The following is an 18,470-nucleotide window of genomic DNA, read 5'->3' on the forward strand; positions in this document are numbered from 1 at the left end:
ATATATATATATATATATATATATATATATATATATATATATATATATATATATGTAGTGTAATTATTCATTTATTTATGATGTTAGAAAGCATTATTTAATACATATACAATATATTCAATACATATTGATTATGTGGCAGTTCTGGCTTTCCTACCTGCTCCAATTGCAATTCATAACATTTATAGACCCCTGCTTGAGTTTCATATTTGGATTTGAACACAAAATCTTATAGTCAAAATCTTTCTTAAGCAGTTAAGTTTTTAAGGCAGAATTGTTTATCCATCTCCACCATAGCAGCACCTGCCTGACGTGGCTGTAGACGCACCTGGTATTCATGTCAGGCAAATTTAATAGATTCGTGTTTATAAAGGTAAAAGGCATCCACGTGCTTAACACATTATAGTAAATGTTTAATATATCTGGAGCAGAAAAAAAGGAAGACATCGTTTACCCTTGTTTTATAATTTTTTGTTACTTTTTAAATGAGCAAGATTTTATGTAATTACTCATGTCATATGTAACAAGGCATCCCCAGTACACTTTAGATTTTTTGTATTTACCTGATTTGTGTAGTCCCATTAAAGGGATAGTTCAGGTTTTTTGCCACTTAGGTGAGGGCAGTACCTACAAACAGAAATAAACTAATCAGCTCATCAACAGGCAGTTAAAGTTTACAAAAAAGGAAATATTAGGCCATTATTGCATGTTTATTTTTCTCAATTAACTGTTTTCTTTCTAGCTTTAGGATCTAGTTCTTCATATTCACATATTTTTTTATATACAGATATATTTTAATAATTGAAATCTAAAATACAAAGTTAATCATCTAAGGAGTGTATACTGTAATACGGTTCTGTATTATATATTTTTATATAGGAAATCTTTAAAATTAAGATTTAGAAATTGTTTTTAATGATAATTTATTTGAAATGTCTTGATTATGAAAAGAAAGCTCTATCACTGTCAGACTCCACTGGTGACATATTCACTCAGTGCTTCATGTAGGTCGATCAGTCAACCTATTCTCTCCCTGCCCTTTCACTGACAGGTAGATGCTTTGCATGGGTTATTGGTCTCTCTCCAGTCTAGACTCCCGCTTTGATTATATTGACCAGTCTAATCCATGATCTAATGTAGAAAACCTTGAGGTAACTGAAAAAGAGAGACGATACCTAAAATCTGTAGGCCTGCAAGTCTTCCATGTCCCTGAGCAGTGCTGTGTCCCATTTTAATGTATCACAGTGGTTAGCCACATCGTGTAGTGCCAGATTCACTGCTCCTGAGCTAGACAGTCTCTGCCTTGATGTACGAAACCACAAAAGGTGTTGAAAACAGCAGCGGGCAGGCGCCTGCAGCGGACCCTCTAGCAGCATGGGGGGAGTCTAAAGATTATGTAAAGTATTTCAGTGAGTGATGAGAGCAGAGCAGGCCACCACTGACAGCAAGTTTAGCAGGTACGGTATGTAGGTCACACTCAGGGAGGCCTCTTTTGCATGATTCCTTTCTATGTCTATTTTTGTGTTGTCTTCGTCATTCACTCCTTCACTTAATCAGCTCTTCACTTATTCCTTTCATCTCCTGGTGCCTCGGTGCTCTAAGTCCTGTTTTAATCTCTTCAGTTGTCTCCTTACAGTCTGTGATGACTGTTTTGCGCTACCTTGGACAGAGTAGGGAATGATGGGAGGTGGCAGGAACTGCCAACTACAGCAATTTTGCTGCTTTCTCTGCTATTTTTTTTGTTTGTTCGTTTTGTTTTGCTGTCTTTTTAAAAGGCAGTGTATTATCAAAGTAAAACTGTTGGTCATTATCTTCTATTTTTTGTAGTATATGCTATCAACTGCAAAACATTTTCCTTCCTTCCATCCTTCGCTGCCCTCTAATCATCTTTGCTGTCTTCTGAGTGGGAGCATAACCCTAAAGCAGATGGTGTCCTGTTCTCTTTTTTTTTTTCTTATTCAAAGTACTTTTGTTTTCACATGTTGTCGGGCATGGCTCAGAGTTTTGTAATAAGCCTTGGTCTTTTCAGCGTGTTTAGAGGACCCTAACCCAACCACCACTGCAAGGTTACCCAAACCCACAGGGGAGCACAATGCCACTTAGTGTCCACAACCCTTGGCCTTTTCTTTGGGAGAAGAAAGCCAGAATATTAATGAAGACTCTTGGCTTTTTCAGGAGGATAACTGTTGAGAGGGGGCAGTCACAGTGTTTACTGAACAGGCTTGTTTTCATCTCCATGGCCTGAAGGTCACAGCTCAGTGCTCTTTAATTGGCTCAGATTGTCAGACAGTATTCTACCTCAAAGAAAAGAAAACTCCAGCTATCCAATCTCGACACACCTCCCTTTATAACAAATATCCTTTTTTTCACCTTTGTGTTTGAAGAGAGCCAGCTCATGCAGTTAGGCTTTTTCCACAAGCCTGCGCCACAAATTTAGTATTAACATATGAAAATAGCCTGCTTTCCACATTTACCAGCTCATTAGTTCTTTTGGAAGGACACTTGTTGAGGTCTGCCCACTCTTGTTTTGCTTCAGCAGGGATGTATTTGATTATTTTTGCAGTAGGCATGCCTGGCCCAAAGCTGTTAGTCCATGTAAAGTTCAATGAGAGGCTCTTTGATACTTGTTTAGTTCATATGGCCCAACACAGGGCCGACCAGAGGCTCTAAAGACCACCCGGGTTCACATTCTACAATTATTTTTGCTCTCATTTAATGGCGTTTATTTATAGGGCTCTTACATTGGGTCTTAAAAAGTCTGCAAACCTATGGAAAAAAACTCTGTTTTCAAACTTGATTCAATGGTCCGAAATTTGTATATATTAGTCAATTAATCAATCAATCAATCAATCCACACCAGTTTGTGTATTCTGTCCTCTTTTCTTTTTAACTTTTAGTGGTGTTTGCAGTTTCTATTTTAAATAAATGAGAAGAGATTAAAAAATATCAGCAAGAGATTCAAGTGAATGGTTGGATTTACAGTATACTTTAAAAACGTAAAATTATTGAGAACTATGGGAAATTAACAGTTAAAACGTGTAGCTGTCCAGTATGTTAAACCATCATTTTATAATAAATGTGATCTTTAAGACTTTTACACAACAGATTCAATTCATTACAAACTGAAAATGTTGTAGTATAGTCCAAATAGAATCTAGTTCATTACACTGGAGCTCAATCATTTGGTGAGATTTAGTTTTTCCTACACACAACAGAGTCTACTCCAAATTATATTACAAAGCAGTGAACTTTTTGTACATCATTTAATACCCGTTAGTAAAAATGTTATTTTCTGAAGCTTGGAAAACTGTGTTAGCTCAGTGAATTTGTAGCAATCCTTCATATTAAGGAAATTATCTTCATCATGTGGAAATTCAGCTTAAACACATAATGCTGCTAGTCTCCACATTTTATCTTTTTATTTTTTCAAATGGTCTCCAGGTGCCAAATAACATCCGCAAAGAAGAAATACTCCTGTGACCCAGAAGAACTTAATGTTTACTGTAAGAATTGTGTCTATAAATGGTGAACCAGAAGACATCCACAGTGACTTGCTTTTGGCTGTTCCCTCTGCTGAGATTTTGATGGATCATGGTCATTGTTTGAGTGCGAGCAGCTGGACACCTGTTTGATCTGGAGATCAAATATTCCAGACCGGCTCACACACTGAACACCACCGTTTCAAAACCATGGCTTGGGGATCAAATGGAGGGGAAAAATTCTCCAGGGGAACTAACCCTGCAGGGTCTAGACATCTCCACACCTCCATCGATTTCTTTTCTTTACAAATTCTATTATTTTACCCTCAAAGAGGATGAGTTGAATAAATGTCACTAAGATGTCCCGTGGCTGTAGGACAAAGAGAACCTCCTGTTCTGCCCAAGGGTCCCTTCTGGAACATTAAGCAGATTCTGTTCCCAAGCTGTTGTGTGAACACAGAGACCACCTCCTCATTGAGCTTACTGAGCACTAAAACCGTTAACAGTGGTGTAACAGATCAGCTTTGGTAAAAATAAGAGAAAAATAGGCATCTTATCAAGCAAACAATGCTACTAATTAAATATCTGTTTTTTTAATACTTTCATATTTTCAAATGCCATTTATGCCTGGTTCAAGAGATTTTCTGCATCGGCTGATTGTTGTTGTGCAGAACACTAATGCTGACCAACAAAACGCTAACTACCCCTTGTCTAATAAATGAATGGAAGGTAGGGGAATGTAATTTTCTGCTTGTCTGCAGATGAGGGTGACTTATGCCCAACTCTCTTCCTTCCTATCCCCCTCTTCTGTGTGGATTAGAGCACATGCACATTTCACTTCCTTCCCAAGGCTGCAACTGACATGAGGAGCTAAAGATGGCAAAAGTTTTGCAATCATTTTAGAGTTTTTGTATTTCCTTCTCTGACCTATTGCACAGTGTTTGAATAATTCATTACGCCTCTTGATGATCTCCACATCAACTTCAATATATTCAAAATCAAATGGTTACCTCTTCAGCATGCAGTGAGGTTATAGAGAGTCCAGCTAAAGACCCAAGTACAGCAGTTGAATTAGGTCTGTAGAGACAGAGGCACCTCTAGATGTTGCAGGTCACCAGCCCTCCAGGACTGGAGTTAACCGAGTGTAAGACCAACACAACCGGTGCATAATCATAAAATTAAAGAGACTGAATATATTTTCATGTCTTTTTTTAAATCTGAAAAGTGCAGAATGTATGTGTAAAATCTCTAAGGTCTGGAGTAGTTAGCACATATCTCGGACTGGCTTACTTCTAGGACTGCCTAGTATTTCGCTTTCATCCTATTTGACTATTCCTCCAGTCACTGCTACATATGAGAAATCCCACATTGTGATGCTGTATTCACCATGGGACAATTTCAGGATTATCTTTCAAAGTTGATGTGCACTGTTATTTTTTGCACACTGTATTTTTTTATGTAGGCTATAGGATTTTGTTTTGACGTTATTATATCAGAACGTGATGTTCTACCTGTGTGTTGGGTCGACTTGTTGCAAACTGCAAACATGACCACATATGGCATTTTTGTCACACAGTTTGCCTTTTACTACTCACTAGTTAGCATTTATGCGAAGTAGTTAGAAATTCACTAGTTAGCATTTATGACGACTAGTGCATAATTTGTGTTTATAGATTTGTTCACCCAAGCTGTGGATCTCCACGGTTCCTCCAGAGTTTTCCTTTTTACCTAGCATATTAATTCTCTCGTCAGCTAGTGTGTCTATCTCAGTGGGCAGCCATACAGTAGCTTTGTAGGTTTGCAGTTTTGTCATACATGTTTACATTTCAGACATTTGAACATTGTGATTTTTCAAAGCGTGGAGTGAGTTTTTAACCTGCTTCATAAATCATCAGTATCTTCTTCTTGTTCCTTTGTCTTAATGATCTTCGTTCTCTAGCAAACCTCTGAGGCCTTTCAAAGATTAGCTGCATTCCTACTGACATAGTTACATGTGTACTAATTTTGTTTTTATTAATTATGTACTAAAATCCTAATGTATTTACAAAAATGTTTGTTCAGTCTTACTTTTCAACTGTTTATCACAATAATATAGTAATAATAAAGAAATACTCCAATATTCTTCAACATTGTATTTCAGTTTTTAAGGTTTGATTTTGTGAAACAGAGGCAGGAGGCCCAAATTTCCAAAAAAATTGATGTAATGGCTGCTTGGTTTCCTGCAGAGGAAACTTACTTGCTGGCTTTACTCATCTTTTCTTGGCCTCTGCACACTGTGCCTCTCCTTCACCATAATCTTGACAGAGACCAGTTTTTCCTTTCGCGTACCATCTTGTTTATGTGTTTGCCAGAGCACTCCCAGATCCTTTTCTAAATGATAGCCTCTCCACTCTCAGCACACAGGAGCCAAATTAGAGAGTGAGGCAGAACTACATTGCTGCTCGCTCCATGCTTCAGGCAGGCAGTGGGAGGCTGGGGCCACAATCAGCTGAAACTGTATTTTTTTCTGTTGTTGTGTTTGATTACTGTCGGATATTAGAGGAAAAGGATGCTACCTTAGCACCAAGACTGTACCGTTATTACCTTTGAGGCAGGATGTTAGAAGTGTTTGAAACTAGGCGAATGCTTTAGTGAGCTCCTTCAGTTGTCTCCTAGCTTGTATGATTCATGCTTTGTTATAACATCAAGCAACTTCATATTTCCCAGATCTGGGTTTTTTTTTCAAAGATGAAAGATTTTATTAGAATATCTTTTTAAAAAATCTAATATTTTAGTTTGCTCATTTCATAAAGTGAAACTCATTGATAGCTTCATTACACAGGGAAATATTTCAGACATGTTTTGTTGATAATCTAATAATTATGACTTACTGATTATGAAACAAAAATTTAGTATCAGATGAATAAAAAGAATATTAAAAATTCAAACTTTAGGTCCCTGAACAGAATGTTAATTTCTAAGCACTCAACACTTGCTAGTTTAAAACCTCACGGGGAATACATTTTCTACATGTTAAAGTACAATTGTTGGACAATACCAAGGCTAAGATATTCAGAGTAAATATTAGTAATAATAAGACAAAATTAAAGAAGTATTTTAACAGGTAAAAATTGAAAGGAAAACTATGTATGAAGATTATTGTCTGTTCTATAAGAAAAGCGTGGAAAGATCCTACTTTGTCTTTTATGTTATTTTTCGTTTGTGAGCCACCCATGCCTCCAATTGGAAGGTAAAAGGCTCTGAAAAAGGCTCAGATGGCTGTTGCTTTATATTTTCTGCTCCTCAGCACTACTTCCGTCCCTGTGGTGTCTACTAAAGGCAAAGTGTACACAGAAATATTGCAACAGATTAAATACAAAAAAGCACATTGTATTTTTTTGCTATAGCCATAAGTGTATAGTAAAAAGCAATGAAAATAATATGTTTCCCACAGATTGTTTGTCTGCTTTTAAAGGCTGCATGATATTTCAATCAAAACCTGTAAATGAAAAGCAGCAACCTGCCTTTTTACCAAGCTGGTAAATGACCTTGACTGCAGACAAACAAAAATGATGGCATCCTTGTGAATCCTGCACATTCTTCTATCCTGTCTAAGCAGTTGTATTTGTTTACACTACCACAAGACTGCCAGGGGAAAGCAGTTATTTTTGTGGCTTGCTTTGTTGGGATGATTGTTGTTCCAAAGAAGAAAATGTGGAGGTTTGCTCAGAGAGTGATGATAAAGGAGTTTTGTGACTACAAAGGTAACAAGTAGGATGGGGAGGTAGGGGGGAGGAGGGTCTCAAGCTGCCTTACAGGGATGGCAGCCTGTAATTAATTTTGCATGAGTCTTTCACCCATTGCGTGTATGTTTTTGTTCTTTGTGTGAAGTATAACTCTTTAGGAAGGAACTGAAATTTCGACAATGGTAGAGAAAGCTTCAGGTCAGAAGTGTGAGGCTTATCTAAGAACGTTGAAAAAACATTGATATAATAAATTAAATACCTTTCTTAATAGCAATGGTCTTAGCAACAGATCAACTTTGATACCTGAATATATGTTTATCTGTTCTGCTTTACAGATACATCAGAAACACTCCCCGGCACTGGCAACGATGGTGAGAAGTGATACAGTGGCTTGCAAAGTCTAGATTGTGGAGTATAAATACCTTTTAGTTCAACTGACAACAGCGTGGATTAGAGATGTAACTGTGAAGCCATCTACAAGATGAGGAAAAGGACAAGGATGCTGCATATTATTTTCTACCTGACCCTTGTAGAGTAGCATCAGAACAAATTACTAAGAGAGGCTTAACAAGCTGAAAAAGGAAGCTGTGTTTGTTCTTGGAACTCCTATAGGATGTCTCGAGATGATATTACTAAGACAGATTCTGGATCATATCAAGAACCTTATGGAAAATACCTCAACATCTTCTTCACAAAACTGTCAAAGTCAAAGAGTGTTTTTAATCTGAGGTTTCTCCAGATCAGCTGTAAGACAGGCCGCTACATCCTTCCAATTGCTGCATCTACAGCAACTCATTGAAAAATCTTTGGTATAATCTACAACAATTGGAATACCATATACCTAACAACTGACACCCTTATGGTGGCTGCATCATGGTGTGGGGTACCTTAAAGGAAAACTGTGGTAGAGCTTCCCTAGAAGAAAGCCTGCTGAAGGCTTACCTTGCACTAGGACAGGCACCATATTCAGAAAGCCTCAGTATAATAAAGAATATCTAGATCTAAGGATATCCATGTTTTTAATGGGCCAGTCAAAGCAGTTCCCTAACCTAAATACTCTGCAGCAAGATTTGAGTGGTGTTATTCAGACGATTTTGGTCCTGCCTTAGCAATCTTTTGTGAAGAAAATATGCAGAAATGTGTCTATGTTTACAAAGCTAGACATATCCCACAGGACCTTAAAATGTAAATGTAGCTAAATGTGTTTCTACCAAATACAAATTCAGGCAGGGGCTGCCTGTCTGAAATACTCCTTGTTTCTAAATGTTTTTGCGAATTAACCAGCCTCTGAGTCCTTTACATAACAACAGTAATAATGTAGGATCTAAATAACCCACAGATGTGCTGTAGTTACACTCAGGTTACTTCTGAAGGCAACTGGTTCCACTAGATTTCATTTAGAGTAATTGTATCCGAGTTAATTTATTCAATACAAATGGGTGACTGATTGTTTAGGTTTTATTTGTAAATAATATGAAATATCAGCTATCATTTTTTTGTCTAATTCATAATTATATCTTACTTTATGTTGGTCTATCACAAAAAATCCAGATAATGCACTTTTAAGGTATTACTGAAGTGAAAACACTAAACAATATTTTTTTTTCTTCAGCTTATATGCATTTGCTAATTCATGGCACATCACAGTTTTTATCCGCATTCAGAATGCAAATGAGATGATAGCAGCTATCATAAATTAGTTAAATGATAAAGTTTATATTCTTGTAAAGGAAAATGACTACCTTTAGATAATGAAATGTTCATATTCAACTTAGATAGATGCATGATTAGAGTACGTTGAAGAGGACATGCTGCTTAGATTTGTTGCAGATTTCCATTGCTCATAACCTTTTCTTCCCCTTTTCTCTTCACTTAGATGAGATGAAAACTGTTGAGAGCTCAGAAGAACCTCTTTTAAATAAACCCGAAGACCCAAAGCCCAAAGGTAAGGGCACGGAGGAAACATTAACAACCTCTCACGGGCTCACTCTCATCTCACACACATCTCTATTTTTGAGGTATCCTATTAGTGCCCACTGCTGCTGAATTAAAAGTACCTTTATTCAGAGAATCCTCAGCTTTGTGCAGTAAATTGTTGCCCAGGTTTATCCTCCCTGCATCAGTTTTCCCCTTGTCTATCTCCATCTGGCTTGCTCTGTTGAGGCAGGCAGTTTGTATGTGCTCCTCCAGGGCCAAATGCATTTGTAACTCCACTCAACCCATTTCAGGTCTGCAGTGTTAACCCTGATATTTCAGCACACAAGTGTTGGCACGCCTTTGGAGATTGAGTGTGATAAATTACCTGAAAACTCGACCATTGGATGTTTAATAAATCAACTGTAAAATGTATATTATTTTAACATGGAGCAACTTCAGACTGCAGTGGCAGTAATCATGCCAATAAATCATGTTTGATAAGGATACTATGCTCCTGTTCCTCTCAGATTTCTATTAGGGTTTCAGTGTATTAGGCTGGCATGTCATTTGTATATTGACACATTCTAAAGGAGTTTTGCATTTCTGTTTCCACATTTTTTTTCCCTTATTCAGTAAGGTTGTTAAGCCAGAAATAGAGACTTTGGCACTGCAACGTGAAGTTTCCGGCTAGAAAAAAAGAAACTTAAGCATCTGCTATAAACAGATTGTTGGTTTGAATAAATAGGGCAGAGGAGCAACATATGAAATAAGTTGGCAGAGATACTCTGGACGGTGTAGAGAAAAGAAAGCGTTAACAATGCCAGATAAAGCGCCAGGGAAGAAAAAGGTTGTTGTCTAACAAGCTTCAGAATCAGTTTAAGATGCTGCTTTAGGAATGTGCACAGAGTATACTGTGCTTTTAAATTAGCTAGAGCAAAGCTTAAGAGGACGAGGCTTTCCACTTGTCTTAGTATAAGTAACGGATTAGTTTAGCTTCACAAAAGGTGGACAAGCTGGAAAACAGACCAACCTCATGGTTTAAAAAAAATCTCTTCTTACTGAATTTAAAGATTCAGTTTTACAGAATATTTTAGTGCTGTCAATAAGTATTTTGTTGAATGATAATGACATTAATGTAATTAAATAAGTATTCTTTTTTAGCACTTATATACTAAACAGAATCTTATGGACTTATTTCAACAAGTGCAAAAAAATTAATTCAAGACGTGTTCTAGTGACAAATCCTGCTTCTGCTTCATGAAGAATTACCATGTTGGTAATTACACACATCGACATTCATATTTTATTTGAGCATTAAACAAACAAAAAAAAAGGTTAATGCCTACATTTTTATGTTTACATAGGTTTTACACTGTATAAAATATCTAATCAGTGCTAAGTTCTTATAACCAGTGTTGAAGTAGATTGAAGTAGTAATATAAATGGAAGTTTTAATATAAATTTCTAGTTCTTATCAAAGTAAGCACATTGAATAACCTCAAATTAATAATCTTGTTAGAACAACAATCATTTTATCTTCCCACGCACCAGTTTCGCAAACATCGTCCCTATCGGATAGCTAATTTCATCTTCCAGAGGTTTAGAAAACAGTCTTGTTTAAATGCTGGTACCGCTGTCAGTGTTCCATTAGCTTCGGCAGACCAAAAATTTTTGCTGACATGTATACAAAAAAGAAAATAAAACATCATATATGCCTTTTTGTCTGGATTATGCAATAGAAGGTTGCAAATTTCATAGAGTTCTAGTCTAGTGTTTGTTGAGGTTTTATCAGTAATAAGCAGGGATCTGCTCAAATCATCACATCCAACCAATCAGTGTTCATTTCACATATATGACATACATTCAAACAGATAAAATACAAAACTTGAATGTTATACTTATAAAAAGACATTTTATCCAAAACAGAATGCAAGGCCTTGACCTTTTATCTACATCTGGTACAAAATGAAGTGGCAGTTTTTAAGAGGGATCTTAGTACAGTACATTTCTTTAAATGCTAGTATGTTACAAATGAGAATTGTATTCAGTTACCTTTAATTAGTAAAAACCAAAGTGTCTGACAGTATTTTTTTTTATTCCATCTTTACTCTCTCGCTCTAGAAACTATTAAGAACAACGAATGACCTGCTGAGAGGAGAACAATCAACCTCATCTGACAGCCAGAAAACTGTGCAAAGGCCAACCCCACTGGTGTCAGCCTGGCCCATGTCAGAATGGGCTCTGACATTGGCCCAGGAAAACCAGTTACTTCCCATGATGCTCACATTCCCTACTTTAATTAGCTTCCCATCTCCTCTTTCTTTCCTAAAGTATGTATGCACTGTATGTAAATGTATGTACAAAACCTTGCTATGGGACTTGAACATATCAACCAGAAAAGATGAGCCATACCTCACTGTGTGTTAGTCATCCATCATTTTGCCAGCAGGGTGCGAAGAGACGAACCAGGTTCAAGTCTTCATTTGCTAAAAGCCACTGTGAGAGCTCGGTCAAGCTGTCAGAGGACAGCAGACCCGCTCCTACTGTACATGTTGACACCCCTGACTGGATGAGGCTTGACATCAACCTTTTTGTTCCTTTGATTCCAACACGGCAATATACAGGTTAATATTCTGCATTTATGGGGCTTTTAGAGTGCACTACACTAACACCTGCTCTGTCTCATCACATGCTGGGGAAGCGCCAAGTCAAATCAGCCAATAGCTGTAAGGCAATGTGCCATTCCCAGTCAACTCATCTGCTAACATCCCAGATCAGGAACACAAACCAGGATGTGTGTGTCTCTTGACAAATTGACAAGGTCTTTTTTTTTCTCTCTCTCTGCTTTCTTCACCTTTTCCAGTGCATGCCAGAAAATTGCTTTGAGTTTCTCAAACATAAACAGGAACTAGTCCTCTTCGCTTTTGCGCGTCTTCTTTCCAGATTGTTTATTATTGTATGGAAGGAATCTGCCTTATTTCATATCAGAAAAAAAAAGGTGTCAGACTTTAGGAACTGGGCCAAGTATGATTTATTTCTCTTGTGTTTTGCTTGCAGATGATTTGTATTTTTAATTACATCTCATGATGGCTATTACCTGTTGTTAATCATTTATTGTTTTGTTCTCTTGGGTTAAACTTAAAATGGTTTTACTTTCTTTTAATAGTTGGATAAGGATTGATTATTATTTTTGGTGATGCTATACTAAAGAGGAGACGAATTACAGCTCTATGAAATGAAATGATGCCTTCATACTTTGATGTTTGCTTTGCTAAACTATAACAGAAACGACTAATAAAGTTTAAACGCAAAGCCCGTCTGATTCTATGGTTATTGTGTGATTTACTTTTATCATGATCTATTGTATACATGTTTGGCCATCTTGTTTAGATCAAACAACAGAAGCATGCAACTTACAATGTGACTGACTGTGAAGTACCAAACTGCTGTAACAAGGGACTGGCAATTAACATATAGAGAAGAAGGGAAAAGAGAAAATCACACAAGACAGCTTAATGGTGAAATCAATGGCTTTATTATTAAAAAAACACAAATTGAATATTTATCATGTCTCTTAATGTGGGCATGAAATTGGCACCCCAACTGCACACCGATTCTGGGTAACTTTTGTGATTGGCAGGTAAATCTATCAATTTACAGTACCTGCCATGTAGGCGGGTAGCCAATAAAACAGCAGACGACACTGAGTGTTGTGCAATCACATAGCCTGTTGTTTTGTTTGGAAAGCCCCACTCTTTTTGGATTTGTTCAAACAAAATGTGGAAAAATATGGGTGGCGTGAAGAGCCTGCAGGCAGTAACCGATCAAAAGAAAAATGAGGAGGAGAGCAATTCAAAAGAGATTTAAAAAAGACGTTTTAATACGGAATGGGAAGGAATGGCAAGGCTTTTGAGACTGGCTGGTGTCACAACAGAGGAAATGCACAGTATGTGTGGGTCAGAGAAAGCGAGATCAGATTAGACCTCATAGAAAATCCAGATGCTTCAGTAGTGGGCACTGCAAAAACAATCTAGAAATAAGTAAAGAAATTTAAATCCTTAAATTAAGTGTGTATTTACCCTTAATTTGAATAGGTAAATGACATGATTTGGCAATGGGATTAGTATTTTTACTCTAAAAATAAGATAAAATAATATGCACTCAAAATGAGACAATGCAATTGTTTATTTTTCTTATTTTAAATGTAAATTGTCTTGTTCCATTGGCAAAGTATCTCACTTACCTCAAGTCAAGAAAGAAATCCCTTAATTTAAGTAAAAAAAATTCATATTTAGATTTAAGTTTTTTGCAGTGGAGGAAGCAGAGGTAAGTGTCCACTATTCCTCTTTAGAGGAACTCAGAATCTTGTATGCTTGTATTTTATGCTCTGTGAAAGGGTTTTTCAACCATTGTCTGACCTCGACATTACAGCAAAATATGGTTTGGATTCGGTTGATCTCACTAATGTTGTTATGATTGTTACTGTTATCTAAATTTTATTCAATCAAAATATTAGACTTGTCTGGAAAATAAACTAATATGTACGAATTAAAGAATACCATTTATGTAAACTGAAAATCTTTAAAAGAAAGGAAAACAGAGTTGAACCTGGGTCCAAACAGTGAGAAAGAGACGGTTATACAGTTAATTAGATTTGAAGCTGACTGCTAGCTAAATAAATGAGACCATTACTGAGAAGATTGGCTGTTTGTATTCCTGTCATTTTCTATATGAAATGTAAGTCAAACCAGGTCAGATACATCTGTCATGATGAAGGTCGAGTTATAAATGAGATTAACTTGGTTAATAACCCGACAGCACTTTAATGTGATTTCTGTACAAGTTCAAGAACTAAAGCATTTTCTGAGTCGCTCACCTTTATTTTAGGCGTAAAAAAGTTTGTCTGGTGGCCAAAAAAATTTGCTTCATGCCCTGCTCTTAATAACAGAACAAATCACATCAGCAAAATAGTTTCTAGGAGTTTTTTATCTGAATAAACCAATACACATTTATCTGCTTATTCTCCTCGTCCAGGCAAAAAAAAAAAAAATCCATTAAAGAGCAAATTAAAATTATGCTATGTCTTTGCCTTGGTTGTGGGAAGAATCTGTGGTCTGATTCTGAATTTCAGGTTGCATGACCAGCAAAGATCTCACTGTTGCAGAAGACCTGCTCCTCAGTCTGTCACAGCCACTCCAAGGACCTCAGACTCACAGGCACACAGCAACACAGGGACTTTATAGAATCTTAAGTTGTATCACTCGCAGTCACTTTGAGCCTGTAAGGCAACTTCTGGATGCAACAGCTCAGCGCAATTTCTTCATCGGCTCAACAGGAGAGAGGGTCAGAGCAACAGCTTGGTGGCCTGTTCAAGGATTATAAAAACTAAAGGTGTGTACATTTCCATGTGTCACACACAGTACACGTAAAACAATAATCTGGCTATAAATGTACTGCTGATCTCTGTATTCTGATATTTTTGTTTATTTTCGTAAATTTCTTTATACATTATGTCACGCAAAGAGTTGTGGAATTCCTTGTAGCTCTGTTGCACCACTGAGGGACCTCAAAAGCTCATTGTGCTCAGGAGCTATGACCTGAAGCACATAGGCTCCCTTTCGTATTTCCATACTTGTTGACAACACTATTTGAACAGAACTTATGGCGAATCTTGGGGCACATCTGCTTTGGCCGGAAAGTCCTTGCTAATAAGACCATGTTGAAAAAAACAAATAGCACAAAGCTACAGGAGCCAAAACAAAGCTAGTAAAGTATATGTAAGTAATGCACAGAACAGTAACACTGATGTAGAAGTTGATAAGGAAAGAAAAGCAGGATTTAATAAAGAACACAAGACAGAGATCGTTTTTTGTGGCTCATGGACAGATGACAATACGAATGCCACAGATGAGCTAAATGTGTTGCTGTAAAATCCATAATTAATGTATTAGCTTCTCAAAGACAAGTGCAAATCTATAGGTCTCCTGTTTGTTTGTGTCAGTGCAAGCATTTTAAGGGAGAAGTGACGTCTACATTGGCTTTCCTGTGCAAACATGAAGGTTTGTATCTAGTTTTTTGCAGATTGGTTTCGCCACTGCTTTGCTTAGATTGGACCCACATCAGGCCAAGAAGTCGTTGTGGAATGTTTCCAACCTTGGCTTTGACTGTATGTGGTCCTAATCAGCTATACTATAAATATAAATACATATAAGTCTGGTTTACATTTTTAGTTGAGTTATGAATTGAATTACAAAAGAGATCACTGCTAAAACCTTTCGCCAGAACAAAAGAAAAAAATTCTGAATTCCAAGGCTTCCTTAAACTGAATGAAAATAAACACTTAAGTGATTGCCTTTTTATTTTTATCCACACATTTCCTGTAGAAATGAGATTTGGCCTGTGTGATAGCTATTCCAAAACAGTGACTTTTTTCTGCTTTTCTGAACTTAAGGTCATTTTCCAGCTAGAGAATCAAATTTTGACCAAGCTGCTGCAATACCAGCTAATGTTCTCTCTTCGTGATTCCATCTACTGTATGAAGGGTACCATTCCATCCTGCTGCAAACATCCCCACAAATCCCTCTAAAAGCAGTCTTACGATCATCCCTCTTTTGCTTTAAATTTTTCACATCCAAATGGCATACTTTAATTTTAGTTTCATCTAAACACAGAACACGTCTTCTAAAATTAAAGCCTTTTTGCTCAACTAGGCAACATCTAATCTGTTTTTTTTTATCTTTTACTTGGAACAATGTTTTATTTTCAATCAACCAAGCAACACATGCTGGTATAGGACTTGTATAACTGTGGATATCAAAACACTCTTACCAACTTTTTTTACAAGGTTTTTTGCATAGATCTGTTCTCCAAAACCTATTCATCACTAAGACAGATACCACTTATCTTTCCTGAACATATGAGTGTGGAAATTTTAGGTATCTAGAAATATTACCAAAAGATGGACTTCTTCTGGGTCTCTGCAATGTTCATTCAGATATCTGGACATAATTAAGAAAAATACTTAAAATACATTCTGCTCTGTACAGTTGTAAACATCAGCTGAGCTGTCCTAAAATTGCTAAAAGACACACCAGTCTTAGCATATGTAAACCTTTGATTTTTGAAGAAAGTAATGGAATAAAAACTTTAAAATGTATTCTTATGTTGGCATTTATAAAATATAAATTTTTTTCTTTGTCTATTTGTAGCTGATCTGAACATAAACAGGTGTCATATCATTTAATTTCAGACAATAAAGAAAAAGGCTGTGCTTTTATACATTGTGTAAATATCTGTTTGCAACTGTATAAAGAAGCACATATAGTAACTCGACTGGCTGCTCAGCTGAAATGATCTGAAATGCTTTGAACTACTGTTACCTTTTTGTGCGGCAACAAATAGAGTATGCCTATGTGAAGCCAAGCTATCAGGAAGCAGACCCTCCAGCTTGCCATTTGACAAAGGAGATATTCACCACCCTAAAGGAAAATGAAGCAATATTTTGTGGATGAAGATTGTCTTTTCTGGGGGTAAGTTCAAGGGGCTGGAGACAGTTTAATAAACCACAAAACACTGTATATCTGAATACTGAAAACTGTATGTCTGGACTGCTATTCATATGGTAGATATTTAGGCTGCATTTGAGTTCATAATAATACATGAGAAGGTGATGCTCACGTATGCCAAAAAGGAAACATCCTGTAGGCTTTTCAACAACTCATGATACAAAGCACACTGCTAATCTTTCAATATCATGGTTCAAGACCACCAAAATTAACATCCTTGTTTAGCCAGCCTGAGGTTTGGACCCTTAACTAATACAAAATCTGTCAGGTTAAATCACACATACTGTCTGGAGGTAAAGCTTAGAAATGCAGAAGAATAGTTGATAGATGTCTAATTAATCCAGGTGTGAATTTGATCACTTCATGCAACAGAAATAAGCAACAACATATAACTGCAATGATATACAGAGAAAGTAAATCTTAAAAAAAGAAATCAATTTAAACATTAAATGAGTCTTAGAAATTGGATGAAAAGTCAGTAAAAAGGAATGGATTTTCTTTACCGCAAGGACTAAATGGTTATTATTAGTGAACAACTGCCTAAGCAACCAAATGCTGCAGCCACAAAAGCAATGACGTCACACTGAGTGGGAACCTCTTGTCTGACAGGAGCTTAAGAGATGTGTTTTGGTTTTGAACAGCCAATATTTGCTGTTATCTGCAATGAGAAGGAGACATATAGCAATGCATTTCACTCAGGAGGGTAGTGGGCTAAAAAGAAAATTGGAGGACAAGTTTTTGTACTAACCCAATGCATCTGAATCTATCTGAAAGCTCCCAATGCAGTTTCATGTACATATGGTAATAGCAGCTTTTATGTAGGAATTAAAAGGTTTTTCACTTAAGAAAAAACAGTTTAATGCAATTTTCCTTTTACATCGTGGTCAATTCAAAACCTAAATATTCCCACCTCCTCCAGAGGTCAACTCACTACTATCTGGCTCTAAAACAGAAAAAAGGTGGCACTGACTTTAATGTCATTACAATCAGATGACCCAACTAAAGAATTCAGAACAACCAAATAAGCCAGATTCAAAATTAAATATGTAAACACCAATCATTGTTGTCCTGCTGAGAAAATTCCTAGTTTTCATTTCCATTTTTGATGATACAACTGGAAAAAACAAGCAATAACAGCTTTATTTATCTGCCAATGTAGAAGTCAACAAAAGACAAGCTTCGCTCCACTATACCAGCTGTTTGCATTGCATTATCTTGTCGCTTGTCAAGCAGAGGTCTGCAGTGATTTTCCCTAGACTGGTGAGTATTTAAGTTTTAATGAGTACATTTAAATGTTGCATGTAAAAGCAGTGGATTCCCTGAACCTGAGCATTAGGTGGTGTCAGGAGGAAACAAGCTTGGTGCTACGAACCAACTGCTTGGCATGCAAATTATTTCAATGCTAAAATAAAAAAAACCTCCTTTTCTTTTCAAAAACAGCCCCGTGTCCCAGTTTACATCTGATGCTGTTGGAATTTCTGGTTTATATCAGAGTTGCGAGGCTCAAATTGTTGACTCACATCTTTAAAAGCAGCACATCACAGAAGTTGTGTCTGTCCTCACATTAAAGTGAACCATAAATAAGAGTTAGGGTATTTATACATGCCAAGACGCAGTGATTGACATATGAGATATGTTTTTGTCAGTACCTGACAAGTCTTGTCAAGCAGCAGCGGGTTGATGTGATGTGCTCTATTTATTTCCTTCTTGCAAATGAAAGCTTAGTGATGGCTCTCCTTATATAAACACACATTGCCTTGTTCTCTTCTGTTCATTTAACTTTT

The 18,470-nt window shown here is 36.7% G+C and overlaps 1 protein-coding gene across 1 annotated transcript in view; it reads left to right on the plus strand.

Moving 5' to 3' along the window:
* Positions 1 to 12,443, plus strand: part of LOC107084010 (O-acetyl-ADP-ribose deacetylase MACROD1-like) — a 583,486-nt gene extending 571,043 nt beyond the window's left edge. Inside the window, exons 14-16 of the mRNA XM_015373637.1 lie at positions 7,540 to 7,575; positions 9,081 to 9,149; positions 11,243 to 12,443. Coding sequence (XP_015229123.1) covers positions 7,540 to 7,575; positions 9,081 to 9,149; positions 11,243 to 11,265 — 128 coding nt within the window. The 3' untranslated portion in view covers positions 11,266 to 12,443. The remainder of the gene's footprint in view (positions 1 to 7,539; positions 7,576 to 9,080; positions 9,150 to 11,242) is intronic.
* Positions 12,444 to 18,470: the final 6,027 nt, after the last annotated feature.

Source organism: Cyprinodon variegatus, unplaced genomic scaffold (assembly GCF_000732505.1).
Source record: "Cyprinodon variegatus isolate N-32 unplaced genomic scaffold, C_variegatus-1.0 Scaffold90, whole genome shotgun sequence".
NCBI classification, from domain to species: Eukaryota; Metazoa; Chordata; class Actinopteri; order Cyprinodontiformes; family Cyprinodontidae; genus Cyprinodon; species Cyprinodon variegatus.